At 43.6% G+C, this 27,018-nt stretch overlaps 1 protein-coding gene across 1 annotated transcript in view; it reads right to left on the minus strand.

Annotated features, from left to right (window-relative positions):
- Nucleotides 1-9,269, minus strand: part of LOC105728043 (uncharacterized) — a gene marked incomplete at its 5' end in the record, with an annotated part of 112,378 nt that extends 103,109 nt beyond the window's left edge. Inside the window, one exon of the mRNA XM_064382968.1 lies at nt 9,170-9,269. Coding sequence (XP_064239038.1) covers nt 9,170-9,269 — 100 coding nt within the window. The remainder of the gene's footprint in view (nt 1-9,169) is intronic.
- Between the last annotated feature and the right edge of the window lie 17,749 nt (nt 9,270-27,018).

The raw sequence follows: 27,018 nt of genomic DNA on the forward strand, positions 1-27,018 counted from the left end.
GGTAAGGACATCATTCTTACTCTGTTCTTTACAGAACCTTGGAATGGAGTTAGCAACAGGAGGTGACTATAAAGTAGGACAGAGCTGAAGGCCAGGGCCAAGTGTTGCATATTGCAAAGTATTTTCAAACAGCATATGAACTAACCCCAGACTGACCATGAACTTCCAAATAAGAGAGTCACATAAAGCCTTGTATTTAGGGCTCATGACTTAAATGCCCAGGGACATTAGAGGGTGAAGCTTTACATAAACAAACGAACTAATGATATGTTTACAAAGAAATCAGAACACAGATACAACTATTTTTTAAAAATCAATTAAAAAATGACTTTTGGCCAGGTATGGTGGCTCACACCTGTAATCCCAGCATTTTGGGAGGCTAAGTTAGGTAAATCACGAGGTCAGTAGTCCAAGACAAATCTGACCAACATAGTGAAACCCCATCTCTGCCAAAAATTTTAAATTAGCCAGGTGTCGTGGCACATACTACTCAGGAAACTGAGGCAGGGGAATCACTTGAACCCAGTAGCTGGAGGTTGCAGTGAGCCAAGACCATACCATTGCACTCCAGCCTGGGCAACAGAGCAACACTCCATCTCAAAAAAAAAAAAAAAAAAAAAAAGACTTTTGTTTGTAGATAATGAAAATTAATGAAAAGAGATTGGGTTAAGAGCCACAAGAGCCCAGTTCTTTCCATTTGGCCCGAAATTACCGTGGGACCTTGGGTAAGTCCCAATTCCCCTCTGGGCTCCCGAACCCTCATCCCTAAATGAAGGTTGACTGGAATAGCTGATGATTCAGTCAATGACTTCACACATCTGATTCCTGACAATTCTACTCTATTCCTGGAGTTCAGCCCTCCTTGGAGAAAGTAGTGGATCCAGAGGTTCGAAGTGGTTAGACTGTCTGCAATAGGGAACATGATGTAAGGTGCCACGTGGTAAAGTGGGCAATGACAACATGGAGTGGAAGCAGAGGGGAGTGATGAGGATGGTGAGAGGTCTGGAAACTGTATCTCATCAGATTAGCTGACACTCGGAATGGTGGGAGCAGCCTGATATGTTGACTAAGCTTCAGCATCTGATGCTTGGGTTACAATCCCAGGTTTGTCGATTACCAGCAGTGGAATGCTGGAATACATGATCCCCCACCCACTGTAATATGCTGATGACACTCTTAACTAGCTCATGTGGCATTGTGAGTAAATCTCATATTCTACAGAATGTTCTTAGTACAGTGCCTGAAACTAACCAAGTGTTCAATAAATGCAGGGTTTTAACTATTAACCAATACCAGTTTCCAAATATTTACAGAGCTTTCAGGAAAAGGAAAAAGTGAAGGGGGATCAAAATGTAACTATTGGAAGAAAGTTACCAAAAAGGTTATTTAGGCTCCTTCTTCATTAAAATGGAGTGCTTTTAATGACTAGAGTCAATGAATCATCTGTTCACCTCCTGGGTTCCCTGAGAGGTAGTTAGCAGGCTGTCATCAGGACATTTAAGAAGCTGTAGGATTATGGGAAAACAAAAAACCTGCTGAGAAGGGAGTTGGATCAGGGGATCTCAGGCGCTCCCATTATGGATAAACTTTGAGATCTTGTAGGAGCTCAGAGTCCAGCAGTCAGTTCTTGTCCAGAGAGTGAAGGAGGCCCAGACTGTGTCCTTGTCAAGAGAGTAAAGGAGGCCCAGGCTTGAGACACACCAAACGTAGTGGAAAATGAACATTTGGAGTCAGAGCAGGTTTGGGAAGCCAACTTTCCTTCTCCTCAGACTCATAATCTTAGACAGGCATCTTAATTTCCCTCTGATAGTCATTTCCCTAATTGTAAAATGGAGATGAGGGTACCTTCCTCTCGGGGTGGTTGTATAGACTAAATGAGGTACCTGGGAGAGCACCCGGCAGACAGTAAAGTCTCTGAAAGTTGTCTCTCTCTCCCTCCTTTTCCTGGGCAAATACAGGCAGATATCCCCTTTCATTGCAAGGTGCAGGCAGGAGGGAATGCCAGCCTGGGGCGAGAACAGATGACACTGGCGAGCTGCAGATGGGAAACGGCAGGATGACCTGGAGGTCCCAGAGCCTTAGAAAGCCCAGCCTGGCTGCAATACTGGGTGAGAAACAGTTGGAAAACCATTCAGGACCGAACGAGGGTGAGGACTCCATTATTTTTAGCGTGATGCCAAATCACTGTGCTTTTGCCTGGGCCTGCAAAAGACAGAAGCCACAAGGCAAGACCAGGACTTCTTCAGCCACAGTCTATTTATGAGTTAAAATTGTCACTGCTCAAACCCCTTAAAATCCCAAACTACATTTACCTGAAAAACAAACAGAAATAGTATTGAAATAGAGATGATTTATCAAGAGACTAATTATCTTTTGAGCTAGTCTGGAATAGTAATGAGCCCCTTTTAAACGAAAGCAAACCTGTGATGAATATCTCAACGTGGCATGCTTAGCAAACTTTCCTGGTAAGATATTACTGCAGGGTAACTTACCACAGCAACCCGATGCAAAATGAACAGAGGGGAAAAAAGCAAAGGTAGGAAGGAGGCAGGCAGTGTTCAAAAGCAGTAATCATCTCTAAAATCTCAAATCCCAAACTGCCTCTTGAATATTTTAAGTGGAAGAAGGTTGGATCACTTAAATTTACGAAATCATTCAAAAAAGGTAGGTACTAATAAACAATTCATAGCTAATTGGAAGAGGACTCAATCTAAAACGAATGTTCAATGCAAGATTTCTGGCTCATAATTATAAGAAAGAACTGCTACCTGTTCTCATTAGTCCATAAAACTGAATCCCAAGTCTATTTCAGAGAGGGCAACAACCCCAGGACATATTGAAGGCTCATCATGAGCTAGGGCTTGCACTAAATTCTTATTTTATCTTTACAAGAATCCTAGGATATAAATATTATTATGGGGTCTACATCCATTACCAAGAAGACATCTGAGTCTTGGGAGGTTATATAGTTTCTTCTTGGTCACATACTTTGCAAGTAATGGAGCCAAGAATCCTCACTCACAAAATATAGGGCTACATCTAAAAACTCAGTAACCAAGATAAGTAATACTTTAATGTAGTATTTTAAAAATCAAGATTAGTTGGCCGAGTACAATGGCTCACACCTGTAATTCCAGCACTTTGGGAGGCCAAGGCAGGAAGATTGCTTGAGGCCAGGACTTTGAGACCAGCCATGAGCTGTGATCACAGCACTGCACTCCAGAGTGAGACCCTGTCTCTAAAAAAATAAATACATAATGAAGATTAGTGGGAAAAAAATATCTATGATGAGCAAAAATCAAAATTTTCAATCAAGACAGAATCTAGCCATGTACATACATGACTTGGCCTCATTCTCTTCACCCTCATCCTGTCCCTGCTACTGGACACTGTTGCTTCCAAGTTTGAATAACTGGTCCAAGCTTCTAGGATGATGAAAAATGAACTTTCCAGAATTGGTTTATGGGTTAAACATTGCCAGAGACCTGAGGCAGGGTGGGTATGCAGCAATTTGACCTGCTATGCCTATCCTTACTTCCTCCACCCGTGCTCTTATGGAGAAGGATAAAGATGCATTGATAGCAAGGACTCTACCGCAAATTCTCACTGTTTGCTCTCACTGATGGAGCCTAATGAAGGCTGAAATGAGATCTCTACATGTCTTAAACTAAGACCAGGGCGGATCCTCCCCTACCATGCTGGTTGCCATGTGAGGTGATCGTTGTAGTGAGAACAAAGCCGGGCTCCAGGCCATTTTCTTCAAGAAGGCTGAAGGTGGAGAGCTAACTTTAATTTGTGAAAATAATTCCAGTGCAGAGGACCATGTCAGGAGGATTTCTGGCAGAGAAGTGGTGTGGAGTTTAGAAAGTGAAGGCTTTTTTTCACCTGCATCAACCAGGAAATTTTGAGAATAAACCCCTGCTCATTCACAAATATTGTTTGAGGGGCACTTGGTGCCAGAAAACATAGAATAAGATCTTGGCTACTGTTTACTGTAGTCTTTAAAGCTGTTTATATCAACTTCCTAGATTCAGCTTTTCAAGTGGCTTAAATGCGGGTGGGAATAGAGAGGGAGAGAGAAAGACCAGTAACTGGCCTCCATGAGAAATAGCATCATCAGTCTCTCTCACTCTTGAGTTTCTTCCTCATTTCCCTCTCTTCTCTCTCACATTCCTGTCTCACCTAATATCCCGATGTACCAGATTTTCTGCTTGAGCAGAAAGCTCAACTATACAGACTGTTTGAGCAATGCTTTATCTCAGTAAGAATCCCTGAACTCTGCAACTGTCTCATGACTAATTAAACCAAATAACAATGAAATTTTGCCTCCAGTTCTAACAATGTGCATTAGTCACAAGTGCTTAGAATTTAAAATTGCCCCTTTTTAAGTTAAATAAACTGTCCAGTGATAAGTGAACATCAGTTTACAAAACACTTCGTCTTACTTTCCATTGAGTTACTTAATACTCCCTCCCATAATCCATTTGCATCGATTCCTTCTTCATCAACTGTCTACACATTCCAACACAGCTCAGAGCTGCAAAGAACTCCGTTGCTGAATCACCAGGGAGGCAACTGTACTCAGTTAAGACAAAAATACAAATAAGTATCCACTTAAAACAGTACTTATTTTTTAATAGAGTTTTCCTCTTAATTATAATATAGCATTAGTTTCTTTTTGCATTCTCCTTCTGAACTTTTATGACACTATCAAACAGGAGCAAATATAAATTTGTGTAGCCTGAAATATGCAATTTAATCATAAGCCATAATTTTCATATCACTGAGAAAAAAACATCAAATGATTATACTCCAGTGCATGAGGAACAATCTTGAATTAAATTTTACTCTTTGCTAAAGTTAGATCTTTCACAGCAATATCAAGAATGGTTTGAAGGAAATAGTAAAACATTACTGTTATATTAAAACTCTAGGCCCCAAAGTGTTTACCGAAGATCAAACTGCTATTCTCTTTTTGCAAATTAGAAATGTCTTGCAGACATCTTCAAAACCTCATGAAAGAACGGGCAATGATATCACAGTAGTCTCACTCATATTTTTCTTCTTTACCCATTCCCTTCCACTTGGAGTCAGGAATGATGCTCTTTTTTGCCGAAAAAAAATCTAGAAAATCCTCCCAGATCACTGTCTCAGTGAGAGCTGACCTTGTTTATCCTGCAGCCCAGCCCCCACCCCGGCTGCTGCTCAATGTCAAGTTACAAGATTTCCCAACTTTCTAGTAAATTCCAAGGTGGGAAGAAGAGGCTCAAGGTAACAGGATCCGGCCACTAAAAAGATGCTAATCCTGACAAACTGCTCGAGCAGTAGCTTGAACCACAGCTAGATTGAATTCGGTCTCTCCTGAGAGGGCCAGACAAGGCTGGTAAGTAACAAAACGCCTTTTCACGATGCCCTCAAAAGCAGATGGGCTCCATGCAGAAAGCTGGAGAAGGGTGCCATTGCCCTCTAGTGGCCAAAAGTGCAATCTTCCGCGAAGGACTCCATTTCCAGAGTTGTACAAGGCTCTCAATGTCAGGATAAAATTATAGCAGAAAGATGTCTAATTGTGGTCCTCGTGTGTTTTCTTTAGTTCTTCCTGCTCATAGGGGAGGCTGCGGATGGCTATCACAGGAATCCCGATGGAACACCTCATTCTTAACTCCTACTGGTGCATCAGGATGTGTCCAATTTTCTCCAGCTTTCTTTTTCTTTAACGGACCTGTTGACGTTTTTCCCCTAATCAATTAAATCATAAATTTATATAGACCAAAGATTTTTGTATTTTTCAGAGGTAATAACTTTAAATTGAAAAGGCTGACAAGTCATATTCTTGGTAAAAGCAGAATAGGGATTCTTGACAAATAAGGTAACTTTTTATGAAACAGCAGTCAATTCCATAAGGGAGAAAGTTATCCCAAACACATTTCAATCCCTTAAATCATTGGCTAGTGAATTTCTACAGTGCTCAAATTTTCTAGGAAGAAAAAACTTGGAAGTTCATAGTCATTCTTCAAATTTGACAATTCAAGAAAAATGTTTGCTACCTACATTCAAACTATATAGTCTACTGTTTTATTATTGAATAATCAAGTATGCCTGTGATCAAAGTGAAAACATCAATATTGAAAATAAACTCCAACGAATTTGTTACTTTTCTCAAACATCTACCTAATAAACGTATTGAGAATGAAGAAAGACTAAAATCAGATTTGCAGATCTTGTTTAGATGGTTCTGAAAAACGGATTTAAATATAACAGATCAAAGTTTACCAACTTTGTAAGTTACCACTTCATAAGTCACAGGCATTCACAGGCAAGATTCCAAGACACGCTATGCTCCTGGGAGTGCAGCACTGGCATTGTAAATCAGACCACCATGAGGTCAATGTCATGGCGTTTCCCATATGAGGGTCCCCAAACCAGAATCTTTACAAAGCAGCCATGTAATTCTATTCAAAGTGGAAGAAAAACCATGAATTATGAAGACAAGTGCATTAAAAGAGCATGAAATTGATCCGTATTCCCCAAAATCATGGCGTCGCTCTCCAAGTCTGTCCTCTGCCCCCTCCTCCCACAAATAAACAATCAAACATGCACAGCCACAGCCACCACTCTACAGAGGGAACGTGAGTTCTGGGGCATAAAAAAATTGAGCCGTAACTAATTTTTTTTTTTTAAATTTTCAAATTAACAAAAGATTGCATCTTAATTGAAAATAGAATTTAGGTTTCTAGTAGTTTTACTGTCTGGTGTTCTGATAAGAATGCTGAACGTAATGGAAGTTCTGAAGAGTTATCAAGATGGTCCACTGCTTCAGTGAGAACTATTTTAAAAGCTTAATTTCCTAGTAAGCAATAAGCATCCATTTGAATAAATCTACATGTCTGGGCCTCGCCAGATTATCCAGTCTCAGTCCTTCCAGGCAGGTCTTCATTCCTCCTTTCCCAGGGGTGAGAAGGGTGGTTTTCTTCAAACAATGTCATAAAATGCCCAGTTTATGCAGACTCGGAAGTAACAACTAAAATGATAGTAATAATTATTATTAATAACAATGCATGCCTGCAAGACATTTTAATGTCTTAATTTGCAGTGTCTCAAAAGTAAGATGTAAAGATAATTCTTACTCCAGCAAAGTTTATTGGCCTCTCAGATGCCTTTCCCAGGTCTCTATTGAAAAGCACTCACATTTCTTTTGTACTAGGCTGGATTTCAGTTTTGAATAGAGATTTGAATTCCAGAGCCCACTGGCCAACTCTAAAACTTGGAATCAGAGATTACATTTAAAGAACTTCAGTGGCTGGAGGAGCCTCAGAGTGCCTCTAGTATTGGCCACTACTCTGTCCCTTTGTTTTGTAACTTTTATTCCTTTGTCCTATTGGAAGAAGACCAGGCTCCCTGCAGCTAGGGTTAGGCAGTTAATATTTCTGTGTTCTGGTGTCTGCACCTACGTATTTGTAGGAAAAAAAATTCCAGGATTAACGAAAAGAAGGTCAGTCTCTTCTCTTCTCCATTCCCAACGTATTAGGCTCTAGCGCTCAGAGCCCAGACTGGCAAATGTGCTGATGCGATGCTAAAGGATCCTCGCTCCTGAGAACACATCTGCATCCCCATCCCCAGGAAATCCAGACACCCCGCAAAACCATCGATGTCTGCTGCAAGCCCAAGTGATAAGGAAATTGATCCGTCCTCTAGCCAGATTAATTATGGTAGCTTCCCTGTGATTAAAACGAAAACTTACTGCCTCATATTAAACCGATAGCCATGATTAGAAGAAGAAAACAAGAAAAGATTTCAGAGCGATCGTAGCAAGATTTCTTTAGGGGGAGACGAAGGGGAAGACTTTAGTGAAATATATACCCTCATGCAGCAGGGTTTCAAGAACAATCCCCCACTCCCACCCCTTAGGGATGACCCGTCGTCATGCAGGGCTGGTATTAAATAATTAAAAGATGCAATTTCTTAACAGCAGTGTGATGGCCCATGAAATTCCTACTGCATTATCAGCAAAAGCAACAGGGCTTCTTCTAGCACCTAGAAAACCCTTCACCCGGGAGAGGCAGGCGCGTGGAGCCCCAGGCGAATGCAGGGCCTTGGCAAAAAAGGGACATGGAAGCAGGATCCGCAGGCCTCCCCTGACCCCACTTTCTCTGGGGATTCTGCCTTCACGGCGCGGGGCGGGCCCTCCTACAGTTCCTCCGGGTTGGGGTGTGGGGAAAGGGGAGCTCTCCTCGCCGCCCTCCCCATCCGGCCGGCCCCTCCGCGCTCCCCACCTCCCGGCTCGCGTTCCGGGGTAGAGCGCGGGGAGGGAGGCCGTGCGTGCCGGGAGCTGGAGAGGCTTGGCGCGCTCCGAGAGGCGGCGCAGGTTTCGGGAAGGTTTGGTTCGCAAAGTTAACGTTGACCCTGGCAGCTTTCGCCAGTCCCTAGGCAGAGGCGAGCCCGAGTCTGGGCCGCTCGAAGACCTACCCCTGCGCTGGTGGGAGCTCGCAGACTGCCGCCGGAGCTCTGGAGGGGACTCGGGCTGGAGGGCTGGAGCGCACCGCAGCCGGCTGCCCCGGAACAGCAGTCGGCGGCCCCAAACCCACGCTATTAAAGTGCGGGCAATCGCCTCCCGGAGCTGGGGTCCTTCCGTTTCCCTGGGCTTCCCCGGCAGTCTCGACTGGAGGGACTGAGCCCCGGGGAGCTTTCGGCGGGGATCCGGGAGGATGGAGTAAGAACCCCGCAGAGCGCGGGCTTGTCGCGGCTTTTGGGAAGCGGCGCAGGGCGGGCGGGCACCGCGCAGAGGGCGACTTTCCCCAGAGACAGGACCGGGGGCAGTCGGCGTATCCGGAGCTCTGCTCTGCAGCCTCTTGCCCCCGCCAGGTGCAAACTCCCGTCTGCCGCGGCTTCGGCGCAGACCCCAGAGGAGGCCGGAGCCGGGAAGAGTCGAGGAGCGCACATCTGGAGCCTCCGTCCCCTGCGCTGCCCGCGCCCACAGCTGGCCCCCTTCTCCCTTTCTGATTTTTAAACAAATCTCTCCCTCCCTTTTGCTTTGCATTAGTGAAGACTTCTCGACTCAGATACCACCACCACACCCCACCCCCGCCAAGACATTCTTTTCCTGAGAAAATCCTGCCCCCTACTCCAAGAAGCCCCAGCCAGGCGAGAGGAAGGGACTGGCGGCGCGCCTCACCTGGGGCCCTTGCGGGTGGACGCAACCTCCGGGCCGCCTGTCCCTGGCGCAGGGCGAGCGCTGCGGTGTCAGCCCCGGCCCCAGTCCCGGTCCCATTCACAAGTCAGCGGCGGCTGCTAGCGGCCCCCGCGGCATCTGCTCCTCGGCCCGCGACGTTCCCCTCGGCTGGCGGCGGCCGCGGAATGAGCCGCCGAGCGCGCTAGTGGCAGGAATGAGAAACCGGGGGGAGGTGGCGGGCGGGTGGGGGGGGGGCGGGAGGAGGGAGGCCGCCGCTGGGAGGGGAGGAAAGGGCGGGGGCTGAGAGGAGCCGAGGCTGCGAGACGCAGCGAGATGGGCCTCGCAAAGACTGCGGGGGCAGACCTGGTCCGCGCCCCTCCCCCCAGGGGCCCAGCGATGCCAACCCTTGGATTCGTGGCCGCCCCTCCCGCCCCGAGGCGCGGCGCTCTGACTCCCTCGGGGCTCAGATGGAGTCTGGAGCGACTGAAGTTGGGCTCCAGGGACGCACAGCCAATCAGGGAGGGCGGCGGAGGGAGGCTGGAGAGAGGTTGGGAGCCCCCATTTTCCTCCTTCCCCCAAATCCGCTCCAGCTGGCCAGGCTGGGCCCTTGCCTGGCGGGCCGGGATGGTGGTTAGGGGAAGGTATCGCCCAAGTGAGGGGAGCAATCGGGAATTCGGGAGTGTGTTCTATTCTTTCTCACTCCACCACCCCACTTTCCAAAAATCCCTCTACGTTGGCGGCTCCTGCCCAGCCCCCACCCCCCTCAATCTCCCACCCCTTGCAAACTCTTCTGGTGGCTCTGGTGGTGAAGTCGGGCGGGGAGGGAGACTCCGACTTGGGAAGAGCCCAGTCTCCGTTCTCTTTCAGCTCTCCTCTCCTCCAGTGCCCCCCACGCAACGCCTCGGAGAGGGGTGCGCGGGGAGCGCTTCGCCGGGGTCGGCCTCGCACCACCCCTTGGGAGGGTGCCTTGGCCCCTGCCAAGATATCAGTGGTCCCAGCCGGTAGTGTCACTTGTTGCCACCCCCTCGCTGCAGACCCGCCAGGACCCAGTGGAATGTGCGCTTCTGCGGGAGTGAGGGCCTAATGGGGCGCAGCGCTCGAGTCCTCTCTCCTTCCTGCCCTGTTCCCCTCACCGAGGACTCGCTATCGGGAGGGAGCCCCGGACCTGCTTCCTGCCCTCCTTCCCTGAGTAGCCGGGAAAACAGGATGGCTGGGCCGTGGCTTAGGAATCACGCCAGGGACTGGGCGGGGCGCTCGTGGTACCGGGAACGAACGGCGTGGGGACCCGCACACCCAGCGGGGAACAACCATGCGTGCGTGGGGACCCCTGGCTTGAACAAGTTTTCAGGGTGGGAAGTGGAGGCAAAAGAGGAGGCAGAGGAAGGTGGAGACGCCAGTGGGCGAAGGAACCGCCTGTGGGGACGGAGATGAGGCTGGGAAAGGAAGAGAGATGGACCCGCGAGAAAGAGGAAGGAGGCTGCAGAGAGAAAGCTGAGCGCCACAGCCAAGCAGTCAGAAAGGGTCAGAGGGGAGGAGACGGACCCAGCAGTTAACGGAAAAAAGAGGCCGAAAACGGAAGAGAAAGCTTGGGACCGTTAGCGCGTGGGGAAGGAACCCCAGTGCGTGGAGAAAGCAGGGGCGGCCGAACCCCGCTCTCCAGCTCCTGGCCACCAGCCAGCGGGTCCCCGAGCGCCCGCAGCCTCCCGAGTGTCCACGCGGCTCCGGGAGACGCCCGCGGGGGCGGAGGCTGGCGAGGCTGCCCCGGGACCTACCCTTCTCAGCCCGCCCGCCCACGTTCTTCTTGGCGACACCAGGATCCGGGTGGCACTGCGTGCCTGCCCCTAGTCCGCGTCCTGCGCGGAGAGGATGCCTCTATCACCCTCTGTGTGGACGTGTCCTTTAAACTGCTCATTCTTCTTCTGCGGGGAAAGAGCTGTAAGTTTCGCTGCCCAGTTCACTCACTCCTCAGCCTTCCCCCTACCATGGCTGTCCAAGGTGATAGCCCCTTGGGCCCCCAATAACCCCCCACCCTCGTAACACACGCTCTGCCCAAGGGACGCGCGAGGCCATTGACGCCGAAGGCTTTCCTGTAGAGCGTCAGTGAGCAGATCGCAGTGCCTGCCCCTTCTACCTCCTCCTGTGGGTACCTGGCCCTGAACCTTTTCAGAGCTCTACACTGCTTTCTCTGTGCCTTGTTGGCCTTTGCTCTAATCTCTAAAACTTTGGGTACTTCCCAAGCCACCGCCGAAAGCCCCCACTCTATAGTAATGGGGTGCTCTGATGGCGCCATTCCTGCTGACAAATGAAGTTACTTACACAAGAGAGGAGGGAAAGGGGGTCCGACTTTCCCTCAGAGATATTCGAGTTTTGGTCTTGTTTGGCTACAAACTATTGTCTGGATTTTCTCAACCCTTCCACGTGGTCCTAGAGGGAGTGTGAAGACACGGTCAATCTGATTGTACATATATTACACAAAAATGCCCAGGATCTGTGATTATTAGGACATCTCTTGATCCACGAAGCAAGTTTCATAAATTCTCTTTTGGAGGCATGGCCAAAGATGAGCCTGGCCACGTGTCAGCTGACATTAGCTGGACTTTGACCTCGCCTCTCCTTTCAGCATTTATGAAATCACAGCAGTTGTTTTTATAGACCATCCCTGTAGTGATGGGTGCATCAGCCGATTTTAACAAGTAAGTTAAAAAATTGCTTGATAAGTTTCCACTGACACTGCGCACCTGAATCAGATGGAACCTGGTGTATAGCAGCAATCCAGCAAGTCTATGCCTGGGATTCTACTCAAGAGAACAGTAAACATATGTCCACACAAAAACACATACCAGAATGTTCATAGCAGCGTTATTCGTAATAGTCAAAATCTGGAAACAATTCAAATACCCATCAACTGGTGAGTAAACAATACAGGGTGTATCCATACCATAGAATATTGTTTAGCAAGAAAAATGGAAGAAATGCTGATGCTTGTGACGTCATGAATGAACTTCAAAAACATAAGCTAAAAGCCAAATGCAAAACAACATATTGTGTGATTTTCATTTAAACGATATGTCCAGAAAAGGCAAATTTATAGAAACGGAAAGAGGATCAGTGGTTGTCTGGGGCTAAGGATGTAAACAAGAATTGACTGCAAACAGGGCACCAGGGAATTCTGTTGGACGATCGAAATGCTCGAAAAGTACATAGTTGGGATGGTCCACAAATCTACAGATTTACTAAAATCATTGAATTGTAACCAAGAAAGGAAAAAAAAAATCCTTTCATACCTTTATTCCCAGAATATCTGCGACCTGCAGCTAATCCACAAGGGGAAACTTGGCAAAACACTTTCAGAGAAAAAAATATGTTTAAAAAAAAAAAGATTTCTAGTTCTTATGGAAAGATAACCATATTTCTATTCATCAAGTTCTATTTTGGCTGCTGCTTTGGAGAACCTTATAAGTTTTAAAGAAAGTTAATTCTCCCCTTTCATTCTTCTAAGTGATTAATTCCTGGGAACCAGAGTTAGGCATTCCAGTTCGTGACATTTTAAACACACCTACTCATAGACACAGTACAAAGTGCACGTTTCAGAGGGGATTTTTTTTTTATGACTATGTTAGGATCTGTCTTAGAAATCCTTATCAAGCACTTGGGTGAAAGTATTGTGTGATTACAGTTTAGATTTAAAAAAAGAAAAGAAAAGGAAAGAAGAACCCACTGACAGTTTATATTGAAAGATTCAGTTCAGCCAGCCAGCCAAAAGTTTGGGTGTTATCTTAACTTACCTCACCTTTCCTTCACCTTGTTCTTCTTCAAGGGTTGCTCTGGAGCCAGGATTAAACAGCCCCTTCTGCTTCCTGTGGGTTCCCATCCAGACAGATGTGAGGCCCAATTGGGCTTTTCCTTTTCTTTGTCCTTGCTGCATGAGGCTGTTAATTTCCTGTCGGTTCCCTCATCAAAGGTACCAGGTTGTCATTCCTTTGATGCGCCTTTCCTCAGACTCTAAGATAGCCAGACCCTGCTGAGTCAGTTCCTTGTTTGGACTTAGAAGTTCCAGGCTCCCCACGTCTTCTCAAAGCTTCCTGCTCTAGAGGCATCCTTTGGTAAATGGTGTAAAGAGTGATACAAGATCCAAATAGGGTGTGAATTTCATCACATTGCAGTGGAGTTTCATGACATTGCAGTGGGCCCCAGCCACCCGTTCTCCAGGTGGAGCGAGGAAGCTGAGAAAGATGGAATGGGAATTCCATTTCTGAATCAGACACATCAGGAGAATACTCGCACAGCTGGATCTGTAGAGCAACATGGGAGGACCACAGGCCTTTGATCTGTGTCTGATTCCTGACTCTGCCATTCATTAGCACCATGACTTTGACTAAAGACTTTATCTCCTTGAGATGTGCTTTCCATATCTATAAAATGGGTATTACTATCTGTGCCTAGATTGTTGTGGGGATTCAACATGCCCAGCAAAAAGCACTACAGCAAAAAACACTAAGCTTGGATCGTAGGCTCAATAAGTGAAAGTTAACAATTACTATTATTAATTATGAGGTCTGATTATTATCACATTTTAAATGACCTGGGCAAGAAAAGAGTCATGTTACAATTGTGATTTATAATAATTACAGAGATTAATCTTATCTTAAATGGAACTGGTTATAACTGGCCAAGAATATTATGTCAGTTCAAAATTTCTAACACTGTAAATTGTCTAAATAAGACTTGTTTGGGGTCATGTAGAATAAGATGTGCCACCCTTGGGGGCTGAGGCTCTGGGTACATGTCCTTTATGCGCCACAAATTCATTGACTCACCCTGAGAAAGTCATTTCCTTTCTCTGAGCCTCAGTTTCCCAACTGCAAATGAGAGCTTACCCGAGATGAGCTAAGAAGAAGGTTGTTCCAGAGCTTAAATCCTGGACATTTTAAGTCCTACTCTTCATTACATGTACTGAGACATCACACTGTACCCTATAAATATGTACAATTACTGTGTATTGATTTTAAAAAGTCAGAACATTTCAGAGATGTAATTCCCCTTTCTAACACTAGGAGCAATCAGCCAATCATCTCAGGCTAAGGCCTGACTCCAGGCAGTCCCTGTCTCTCAAACATACCCTTTTCAACTCTATCAAGAACACATGTCTTTCTCCCTCACTTAAAGTTCCCCAAGGGTGGGGGTGATGCTTTTCTGTTTGATTTATGTATGCCTCTCTAATATCTAGCATGGTGCCTAACAGGACATCAGAGACATACAATATGCATTTAATGAATTAATATATTTGAGTGAATGAAACCAAAATATTGATCAAATATCATCACAATAATACTATGTTGCAAATGATTCTGGTACTTCTGGCTTAGAAGAGCACTCATTTACTCTCATAGATCTGTGAGTTAGCTGGGTTGCTCGGTCTAAACTAGGCTGGGCTGGGGCGACTCAGCTTGGTTTTCTGCATTTCTCATCCTCCTCCTGGGACTCTCTTGGACATATCCTCATGGTGATGAAAACTGCACAAGAATTGAAGCAGAAATATGCATGACCCCTTGAGGCCTAGGCTCAGGACTGGAAGATATCTCTTCTACATTTATCTGTTGGCCAAAGCAGCGTGGTCAGATAGAAAGTTAAGGGGTGGAGAAATAAGATCTGCTTTTATAGGTGAAGAAACTGTAGTTGCCTGACAAAGAGTGGGGATAGAGGAAAGGGTGGAGTGTTGAGCCACTAATGCAGTCTCACACAAGCAGAAACAGATTTTCATCATCATTCATTCTAGGTCATCTTGAATCTTCAGGTCTCCTAGGTTATATCCCATAGTCATTGTGACTACACACATACACACATACACACGCACCCTCTATATATAGACAGAGACCTATATAATACATAAATATATCACATATATAGAGATGAATCTATAAGATATATAAAATAATTATATATTATTTTATATATATAGTGACCTATATAACATATAGAAACCTATATAGTATATAGGCTTTTAGCCACAGTTCCTGGCCCATAACTCACATAGCACTCGTTATAGTGTTGGGGTTTTTTAGACCTAAGAAGCAGGTCTCAGAAAATACAATCTCTCCCTCTCACCTTCTCCTGTGTCCTTTCACCTGCCCAAGGCTGGACTCTAATCTGACTATGGGTCATAAGACCTTTATACCAGAGGGGGGCCTGACCCACACCCTGGAAAGAGGAATACTGCATAGAAAGGACAAGAAGAATTTGGACAGGCTTTACCAGGTTTAGGTAATATCCTTTCTGTCCAATCACATTTCTATATGGTTGTCCATCATGTGTATCCCATGAACTATGGCTAAAAACCTATATAAACTATATATGCTCCTATATATACTACATAAAACCTATATATAGTATATATAGGGTTTTAGCTGCAGTTCCTGGCCCATAACTTGCATAGCCCTTGTTATAATGTTGGGGTTTTTTTAGACCTAAGAAGCAGGCCTCAGAAAACACAATCTCTTCCTCTCACCTTCTCCTGTCTCCTTTTGCCTGCCCAAGCCTGGACTCTAATCTGACTATGGGTCATAAGACCCTCATACCAGAGGGGGTCCTGACCCACACCCTGGATAAAGGAATACTGCATAGAAAGGCCAAGAAGAATCTAGACAGGCCTTACTGGGTTCAGATCATATCCTTTCTGTCCAATCACATTTCTATACAGTTGTCAATCATGTGTATCTAATGAAGTCTTAATAAAAGGTCCAAGAGGACAGAATCTGGGGAGCTTCCAGATAGCTGAACTTGTGGAGGTCCCTGGAGGGTGGGACACCCAGAAGGGGCATAGAAGCTCTGTGCCATTACCCATAACCTCTCCTTATCCATCTCTTCATCTGTATCTTTAGTAATATCCTTTATAATAAATCATAAAATGTAGGTAAGTGTTGCCCCTGATCCCTCAAACTTCACTCACTTTCTTGCTGTTCAGACAAGTTTTCAGATTCAAGACCTTTGTACTTGCTGTTCCTATTGTCTGGAACCCCCTCCGTGCTCATTCCTACAGCTTGCTTCTTCCCTTTCCCTATTTAATGAGGCTATTCCTGGGTGTCTCATGAACACTTCAATCCCCTTCAGATCATCACTGTCTATCCATGTAAACTGTATTATTCTTGTTAGTAACACATATACTTGAAATTGTATTGTATATTTTTATTTACTTATTTTTTGGTTGCCTCACCCCAGTAGGATACAAGTCTCAGGAGAGCAAAGTACATGATGTCTCTCATTCCTTCCTGGATCTCGAGCATCTAACACAGTGCCAGGCATATGGTGGGCACTCAGTAAATATTTACAGATTGAGTACATGAAGAATAAATGCATTAATAATGCTAAATGAATACACGACTCCAGAAACCAAAAGCAGATGGATCATCTGCTTGAATCTAAACATGTTGCAAGTGTCCCTGTTTACAAAGTGAACTTAGTGATGCCAGTCATTCGCATTACAAAAATAATTCTTCGGTTTACGAAAGATTTCACTAGGAAGCTAGTTAAAATAACTCGTTCCTTTAATGCTCTAAAAAATACAATTCAGTTTACAAAATGATGGTATATGGACAATTTTTCTAGAATATATGAATTTCCTAAAATGAAGTATTCAGGTATACATAATGACAATTCTGCTTCTGATTTCTGATTCCAGTTTGTTTGCTGTATGAACTAAGAGACTTGCTTATTAAAACCCCTCATAGAAGGCTATTTCAATGTTCTTATGTGTGGACATTTACATTCTTTTATAAACTTGTGGATAGATGCACTTAAATGTGTTTGCGCTCCAGGAGAACCACTGGAAATGTTTTCAAGATTCGTACTGGCTTACTTTGCAAATAGTCTACAATTTGGACAACAGGATTCATGAAAGCTCCAGCTCTGTGTTCCAGTTTTCGTGTCCATTAACTGTCAGCACTGGGAAGGAGAAGGCAGAAACCATTTCTACTCAATGGAGAAGCCATTTTTTAAAATTTTTCCTTCTTCAACGTCCCCAGCTTATGATAGTCGATTTGCCTAGCATAGGCTGTTCGTATTTCAGTGCTTTACCTAGTTGTTGCATATGTTTCCCTCTCCTTATTCACTCGCCTCTTTCATAGCTAAGAACTGTGGCAGTTTCTCTACAGCACAAGGTAAGTCACACCCAGTGTATTCTACACACAGGGGGCTAAAGAGCTTTCTTCTTGGAAATGGTACTCCAGAAAAGCCATTGTGTTCTGGTCAATAGTCATTTTAGCTCCGGGTCTTAATCCGTGATTGCTTCCCCATTGTACAGAATATTATCCTGGGTTGTGGATAGAACTAAAGAATAATATATTTTTAATAGTTATTCATTGAATGCCTACTAAGGGCTTTCACTGAAATTCTTACTACTATTCCACAGAGCACTATTATGCCCATTTTATAGGTTAGGATGGAAGAGCTCAGAGAATTGAACATCATATTTAAAGTCAAACAGTTTGCCAATAAATACATGTCATTTTATTACCCAGAGTTTATAAGGGAATATAACTGGGATCCTAATATACGTAGAGGAGATGGTTAAGAGAAATACGCAGAGGTGTTAGGATAAGTTAAGTGATAGAACACTTCACATACGAGGAATAGGGCTGTGTAAGGGCTCTGAGGCAAGACTGGCTCTGGAGAGCTTAAGAATCTGAAACAGAATCTGTAGAGCTAGTGTTTTTGTTTTTTGTTTTTTTGTTTTTGAGACAGAGTCTCACTCTGTTGCCAAGTGCCAGGCTGGAGTGCAGTGGCAGAGTCTCGGCTCACTGTAACCTCTCTCTGCCAGGTTCAAGCAATTCTCCTACCTCAGCCTCCCGAGTAGCTGGGACCACAGGCACAGGTTGCCATGCCCAGTTAATTTTTGTATTTTTTAATAGAGATGGGGTTTCACTGTGTTGTCCAGGATGGTCTCAATCTCTTGACCTCGTGATCCACCCGCCTTGGCCTCCCAAAGTGCTGGGATTACAGGCGTGAGCCACCGCGCCAGGCTAGAGCTAGTGTTTAATCAGTTTTGGGAAAGGATTCAGAGGCAGACAATCCAGACCTTCATAGAACACACACATCAGAAAAACCCAAATTATATCCCAAATGCAATGGGCTGTTACTGAGTGAGATTGTGTTGTTGTTGTTTGTTACTGTTATTGTCTCGTTGTTATTGTTGTTGTTGTTGTTTTAAGCAGGAATCATCAGATCGCATTGGTTGACCAAAAGCACTACGGTCGAAGTTGATTGGCAGCTGGAATGGATTCCTGGAAACGGTTGCACTTTACCAGGAGAGAGGGTCCACAGATGGGGAGAAGCGGTGACAATGAAGAAGGGGCAAGTCCTGCGTGTGGTTTGAAATAAAATCAGGACTTTATGTTGTGGCAGTTAAGAGAAAGAAAGATGTCAAGGATAATCCTCATGTGACTTGCTCAAGCAATTTGGCAGATACAAGTGCTTGTTACTGACTCGGAGAAATCTGGAGGTTGACTAGATGTATGAGTATGGGAGGGTAAGGAGCGTAAGCTTTCCAAATCTGAAGCTTTTTCAAACCATTTGGGACCCTCGGGTGCTCTGCTTCCCTACACTCGTAGATATGTCCCAGGGTCAGGGAGGCAGTGTCGCCTGATATTTAGTTAGTTAGAAAGAGAAGGCACTCATGTTTTAGTCAGGAAACTTGGGATCTGGACTCAGACTTTGGGCTTTTCTTTATTTTTCTCTGAGCCATTTCTTCTTGTCCAAAGTGAGGAGTTTGTCCGAAACACTTTTATGTGCCAATTTCCCTCTAAAAGCCCGTGGTTACTGATTAAGACCACAGCAGGGACAGGTTTTCAAAACTATGTCCAAAGGTTACATTTATATTGATTCTGTGTCCGTTGGAGTCTCATCCTGAGACACAGGTGAAGCAGGATGTAGGGCAGTGATAATGACCAGCAGACAAACAGAGTCACTCAGGTTACCCAGAGCTCAGGGCAGAGGTCAGCTCCGTCCCCTAATGTTGCCACTCAAGGCCATGTGTCAGTGACTGATTGCTGTTCACGAATCCCAGGATTATCACCTGCTCTCCTTTCCATCTAAAATGTTTACCATCACCCTTCTCCAACTTCTCCTTTTCTGGTCCTATCAGAGAAGGGAGCAGAATTTCATGGCAGAGACCATGGGCTTAGAAATTTAGCTTTGTAAGGCTGAGTCCTGCTTATATCCCTTACTTGCTGTGAGCAACTCATTTTCCTCTGTGAGCTTCTATTTTCCACATCTGCAAAATAGTCACTGTATCGGTACCTGCCTCAAATAATTGTTGTGAGTCAGGAAGACGATAATTCACAGTGCCCAGAAGACAGTAAATACTCAACGAATTCTTTTCTCCTCCTCCCCATGTTCTCCCTGCTACCCATTGTTATCCTTCATCTTTCAAAACTGAGCTAAGGGATCATACATGTCAGAAAAATATCTCCTGCCCCTGTCCCTTCCCACAGAGAATCATGTCTGTAATTTTGTCTTGCCTCAGAGTATCGTTCCCTATGCTGTCGGTCTCACCCTAGCCCTGCAAAAGACCTTTAGAGGTCAATCATTATCAACACTTCATTGATGTATCTCAAGCAAATGGTATACAGTAGGTATTCAATAAATGTCTGCTAACTTTTACTGCCAAAAGGCATGTTGAAAGGAGGAACACTGGAAGAGGTAAGGAAGACAGAGGCAACAGAAGAAAAAAAAAATCACATATGTCACGCCAGCTCCTCAAAAGAGATTTTATATTAGAATGTAAAGGAAAAATAGAGCAAAAGAAAAAATCATTAAGTGGCCCAAATTGCATTACTAGTTCTCTACTATGGGATACACAGCCACCATTGAGTCTCTAGTATAAGCAATTCTTGATTGACTAAGAAGTGTTTAGCAAAAGAAGTAAAATTTACCATGTGTATTTACAGTTTGAATGGCTTGGCTCCTCTAGCTTTGCTTACATCAATGAAAGGGGGAAAACGCACCCAGACAGTCTAATTTCTTTAAGTCAGCTGAGTCACAGAAGCAAACATTGGAAGATGTGCTACAAAATAATCAATCATCAGATAAAACTGTTGTGGATGTAGCAGATGTATAAAATAAAGTGAGACTATTTTTTAAGCTACAAGTTTGCATATTTACAAAAGATTCTGGTAGAAAAGAGAAATTTAGCCAAAACATCACTTAAAAGAAGGTAGAGTTTCAAAGCAGAAAGGCAGCTGAAAATAGCAATCAGTTCTCTTCATTCCTTAACCCCTAACCTTATTCCTCATCCTCATGCTCAGCACCCAGTAACTGATTTTTCTTGATAAACACCTTTAATTTTTCTTTCATTAACATTTTGCTTCTAGAACACTTGAATATTGTATTTGGCCAATGTCTGCTTTAAATATGTCATAAATAGAAAACATCACCAGCAGTAGGAGTAGCAGCATGCTGAACATTTACTAGAAGGGAGGTGCCTCCCCACATGTGATGGTGAGTATCATCACACCCACTTTGCAGGTGGAGAAATTCCTATGCTAGCTGAGAAGCTGTATGGCCACATTCACACATCTTAGATATTATGGAGCTCAGATGTCCACACGGAGCTTTCTCATTCCAGTGTGCTCTGGCATTTTCCAAATGTAAACTGACAAGCATCCAGTCTGATGAAATGATGACTTCCTATAAAATAGATGTTTAATGTCTTATAATTTATGTATTTTCTGAAGCCAACTGTATGAAAATCTATCAAACCACCTGTGTCCAAATGTCCACATGCTGGAGCATCACCATTTTTGCATATACTCTTCTCCCTGCTTAAAACAAGCTTCCTCCTTCATTTTCTATTTCCAGTTTATTCTTCAAAAACTCCATTCTCATGTGTCCTGTCCTACAGACATATTTTCCTAGCACTCCTTGTTTCTCCCTCCCCTCATCACCAATATGGAATTAATATTCTTGGTCTGTGTTCTGTGCACTCTGTGCCTAATTCTGATAGCGTACTTGACCCACCATTTTCATTTTTTTTTCTCAAAGGATCCTATTTCTTTAAGGGTGGAGGCCATATTTTATGCATCATTAAATCCCCAGAAACTATCTGTGATAGTTATTATTGAGCATCAAATTGACTGAACTGAAAGATGCAAAATCTTGATCCTGGGTGTGTCTGTGAGGGTGTTGCCAAAGGAGATTCACATTTGAGTCAATGGACTGGGAAAGGCAGACCCACCCTCAATCTGGGTGGGTACCATCTAATCAGCTGCCAGTGCAGCCAGAATAACAGCGGGAGAAGAATGAGGAAAGACTAGACTGGCTAAGTCTTCTGGCCTCCATCTTTCTCCCTTGCTGGATGCTTCTTGCCCTTAAACATCAGACTACAAGTTCTTCAGCTTTTAGACTCTTGGACTTAACACCAGTGATTTCCTTTGTCCACAAACTAAAGGCTGTACCATCAGCTTCCCTACTTTTGAGGTTTTGGGACTTCCTCGCTCTTCAGTTGCAGACAGCCTTTCGTAGGACTTCAACTTGTGATCGTGTGAGTCAATACTCCTTAATAAATTCCTTTTCATATATACTTCATCCTGTTAGTCCTGTCCTTCTAGAGAACCCTAATACATTATCACATCCCTTGGCAAATAGACTGTCAGTGCATGTAAGAATAAAATAAGAATAATTTCTAGCATTTATTTAGTGCCTACATGGGATAGGCATCTTTCTAAGCAGTTTACATGTAGATTTACTTAATTCTCATAACATACATGTTGGATAGAACTACTGGCCTGGCGCGGGGGCTCATGCCTGTAATTCCAGCACTTTGAGAGGCCAAGGCAGGTGGATCGCCTGAGGTCAGTTCAAGACCAGCCTGGCCAACATGGTGAAACCCCTGTCTCCACAAAAATACAAAAACTAGCTGGGCATGATGTTGGGTGCCTGTAATCTCAGCTACTCAGGTGGCTGAGGCAGAAGAATCACTTGAACCCTGGAGGGGGAGGTTGCAGTGAGCTGAGATCACACCATTGCTCTCCAGCCTGGATGACAGAGAGAGACTTCATCTAAAAATAAATAAATAAAAATAAATAAATGAAACTATTGACAAGGATCATTTCTTGCAGAAGAAAGAGGGATAGAGAAATATCTACACAAACACATGTACAACTTATGTGTACAAACACAAATATACATCATAGATCTAGATACTTTATTGATTCATATACTTGATAACTTTCAACACAAATAAATTGGAAATTTAGTTAGCTGCATTGATAAACATACAATGCAGATCATAGGTGGCTTTACGCTCTCTGTGCCCTGTCATGGTCTGTGTGAGAGTTTTCAGTCCTGGTGTCACATCGACATTCAAGACATTGAAGGTCCTGGAATGTGAGCCACATGATGAAATGATTTGAGGATGGACAGTCTGCAGAAGAGAATAACCTTTGTTCAAATATCTAGACAGCTGTCATGAAGAAGAGCGATTAGATTTATTTTGCTTGGCCCAGGAGGTACAAAACAGACTAACAGATGGGAGTTTCAGGGAGGGAGAATGTGCTTCACTCCAAGGAAAGATTTCTGCAAGAAAAGTCTATGCTGATAGATCTTGTGCTCCTGGGAATAGGGAGCTTTGGTTCCCTTCCAGAATGGGAACTCAGGCTATATGTCCAATTAACAGGTAGTGTCATATTTCACAAGATACTTCTGCTTTGGGTAAGAGAGGGTATTACAGGACCACCATGATCTCTTTTGTATATACATTTTAGTGGAAACTGTAACAAGTCTAGTTAAAGTGACATATGCATTGGAAAAAAGTTTATTTCTACTAACGTTAAAACTATTATGACTACCACTGCCACTGCTACTACAATTACTATTAATGGCTATATGATAGATAATGTTTGCAGGGCAGCTACTCTATACTAGGTATATAATCCCTCTACTAGATATTTTGCATTTTGCATATACCAATCATTTAACCTGCACAGCAATCCTGAGCCATTGATATTATCAATCTCTTTTTGCAGTTTCTGAGAACTGAGGCTCTGGGAAGTGAAATCATCTATTCATGGTTAGCCAGATAGTAACACTCAGATCCATGTGTGTCTGACCACAAAATCAGTTCTCTTTCTGTTTTAGAGTTCCAGGAGAAGAGGAGAGGACAGGAGAGGACAGGAAAGGATTGAAGAAGGGAGGAGAGGAGAGGAGAGGAGAGGAGAGGAGAGGAAGAGGGGAGGGGAGGGGAAGGGAGGAGGGGAAGGGAGGAAAGGAGAGGAGAGGAGAGGAGGAGGGGAGGGGAGGGGAAGGGAGGAGGGGAGGGGAGGGGAAGGGAGGAGGGGAGGGGAGGAGAGGAGAGGGGAGGGGAGGGGGAGGGGAGGGGAGGAGAGAGGAGGAGAGGGGAGGGGAGAGGAGGAGAGGGGAGGGGAGGGGAGGGGAGGGGAAGAGAGGAGACCACAACATATAATAGATAATCTTAGGCTTAAGCCAGATTTGTTTTGGGAAAATATGAGGCTAGGTTACTGAAATATTCTAACTTTTTATGTAACAAGCTATAGATTACTGAATATATAGGTTGCAATTATTGATGATAGATTCATTAGTTTGATTCTTTCTCTGATGAACCCATTCATCCTGAGGTCATTTCATCCTTCATAGGAAGAGCTACTACTTCACAATTGCATGAAAACAGATCAATTTATATGTGTGGCTCATACACATCTTCTCAAAAGGAGAAATCAAGAGGGACTTAGGTATGGTAAGTTGAAGAACATAAAAAGGAACTGGAAAATCAAAAAATCAAAAATGGTGAGGTGATTTTGGGATATCATCAGGACATCAAGAATAATGAAATTAAACATGTATCTGAAAGCAAATGATTCTAAGCAATTTTGATACAGATAGTCTCTTTTCCCCCAAGGGATTTCAAAATCCAAGTTGGATGAGATGATTTAGATAATCATGCCAGCCTTAGTAGAAAATAAAAATGTATGGAAAGCATAGTTTTTTTTTATATATATAAGGTGCTTTTTTTATGTAACATGTTCTCCGTCTTTCTTTCTTCCAGACCACCACTATGAAGTCTTGCTCAATTCTCTTTTTCCTGAGGTTTCCTCTCAAGCTTCTACAGAAGCTATCCTCTGCACCACAAAGTTAGATTCTGAATCATGTGCTATCTTGTACTATTGAATTTTTTGTTTTTCTGTGCCTGCTTTTCTTCCCTGTGCAGGTGGACAGAAATGCACATGGGTTGCAGTATCTAGGGAAATGCCAACTGAAAATTCCCCAAGACTATTACAGTGAATTCCAATATCTAATCTTCATCTTTGCAAGACCAATAATTCACTGTCTGAGTCCTAGAAATGATGATTGATTCGAGCATTGATTATATTTTCCTAATGTTTGAGTTGTCTCATTGTTAAGTGGAGACAGTCTGGACAAAACAGGAGCTTTCTGCTCCACCTACTTACCAGGCAATGAGGGCAATCACTCGACAGAATTCCTCCTAAGAGGAACCCTGAGAGTGTTTTGAAGAATAAATACTATGCAGAATGGATGGTGACCATCAAGAAAAAACTTCAGTGGACAAAGATGGCTGCCAGATTGATTTCCTTCCCAAGAAACCCATAGCTCCAGGAGAATGTTTTGCTTTGACCGAATACTTTACTGAGCCAGAAGATGGAAAATTGGATGTCAGAGTCAAGGTAGAGCTAAATTGTATTAGGCGGTTACAGTGCACAACTCTAGGTGGTGTCACTGGCCTTAAAGCCAGGAAACAATTATGGAAAAGGAGAATGTCTAATTATATCTATACATATGATGCCATATAAGATCTCTATTTTTCTGGCATGCACTTTCAGTAATTTCACCATGTTTGATAATCCTTTTGTGACACTGGATTGATTTTGGTGGGTAGAATCTTAAAAAAAAAAAGGGTTGAGTTATGAATCTGAGTTACCGTAGGTGAAACGAAGTACTTTTCCTGAAGCTTACCAACTGAAAGAAAAGAGGACATTTGGGTTGCATATGATTATGAGATACTGATGTCTAATTTGGGGGGTTGTTAAGATAATTAAACAAAAGGAAATTATAAGCTATATGGAAATTGTAGAAGCTCCACATGTGTTTACTATCTTCTTATAGGAAGCAAGTGATATGGACTACTTGTAAGAAACTAAACAAGTTCATAAGGTTGGTAACAATGAGGGGTGTGTGTGTGTGTGTGTGTTTTGGGAATTGCATGAAAAGAGCAGTTATAATGGCACATTTGGGGAAATCTCACAAAGAAGGAGAGTGCAGCAGTGATTCAGGTGGTCAAGGCTCTAAGCCTGATGGCCACTGTATTATTCCTGCAATAGGTCAAGGCCTGTCACAGGATAGAGGGCCATATGAGCACATCTCACCTCTGTTCCCCCTATACCTTGCTAGGACACTTGTAAATCTGTTTCTCTCATCACCTGCCTCTCTCTTTTGATAGCCACACTTATCCTCAAATACATTAATGCAAGCAACATTGCTCTAGCTAAATCTTGCTGTTGCCAAGAAGTCATTTATCTCTTTTAGATGATTTTATGTATTTATCACTTATTTTATTTCATGGTTTTTAATCTCAGAGCTTCTTCTTGTTATTGTTGTTGCTCTGAGTTCTGGAGTCAGGAGACCAGCAATTTATTAAAACCCCAGTTATAGACAACATAGCCAACACGAAGTATGAATTTACTAGAAAAAAAATCTTGCTTTTCTCATTGTTTGCATTTCCAGAATTTCAGTCATAAAACAAGACACAAAATAGAAGCTCAATAAACACTTGACTATTTCCTGGGGCCCTTTTGGTGAAGGAATCTATATGGACACTTCATACATTTTTTTTTTTTTTTTGAGACAGAGTCTTGTTCTGTTGCCAGGCTGGAGTGCAGTGGCGCAATCTTGGCTCACTGCAACCTCCGCCTCCTGGGTTCAAGTGATTCTTCTGCCTCAGCCTCCCGAGTAGCTGGGACCACAGGCGAGTGCCACCATGCCCGGCTAATTTTTGTATTTTTAGTAGAGACGGGGTTTCACCATGTTGTCCAGGATTGTCTCGATCTCTTGACCTGGTGATCCACCTGCCTCAGCTTCCCAAAGTGCTGGGATTACAGGCGTGAGCCACTGCGCCCAGCCTACATTTTTTTTGATGACAAAAGCTTTTGCCCTATTCTTAAGGTCTATTATTATTATGTGCCTCTTCTTGGGTTCCAGTGAATTAAAATTTGTAGCAACTTAATCTGTCTCTCTCTAAACACATTTGTAATGCTTGGTATTCTTTATTCAGTTGTGCTTTGTGTGTCATATATCATTACACTATGTTGCATTTCTTACAGAGAAAACCTACTGAAAGTGTCTATTTTAGAAAACCAAAATTCTTTATTACTATGGCCTATAGCAATTAAAGCTTGAAATTAGAATTAAGTATTGTGCATTGTGATGCAGGTGACCATATAGATATATTAACATTTTGGCAAGGTTTTTCTTTGCAGGCACAAAGTTGTCATTAGAAAATATAATACTCATTTTTTGCTTGATCAATTATAGCAAAAGCATAACAAAATATATACTGTGTGTTACAGCATGTAGCATTTTGTAAAATTATGAATCATGGACAAGCTGAGGTATGAATCCACAAGATTCTGTAAGAAACTCAGATTATGAAATTTGTTCTTTGAAGTACTTTCAGTAAAGAGAATTTATGCACTCCAAACACAAAGAAACACATCTTGGAGACACAACTCACAATCTAAAATAATCTGAGTTCTCTTCCTAGCTTCCCAAATCTGCAATGGATTTACTTATGTTTAACCTTGGAAGATATTCTGATAATTACATGTAATAAA

Source organism: Aotus nancymaae, unplaced genomic scaffold (genome assembly GCF_030222135.1).
Source record: "Aotus nancymaae isolate 86718 unplaced genomic scaffold, 86718_ANA_hifiasm-v0.15.2.pri h1tg000030l, whole genome shotgun sequence".
Classification (NCBI taxonomy): domain Eukaryota; kingdom Metazoa; phylum Chordata; class Mammalia; order Primates; family Aotidae; genus Aotus; species Aotus nancymaae.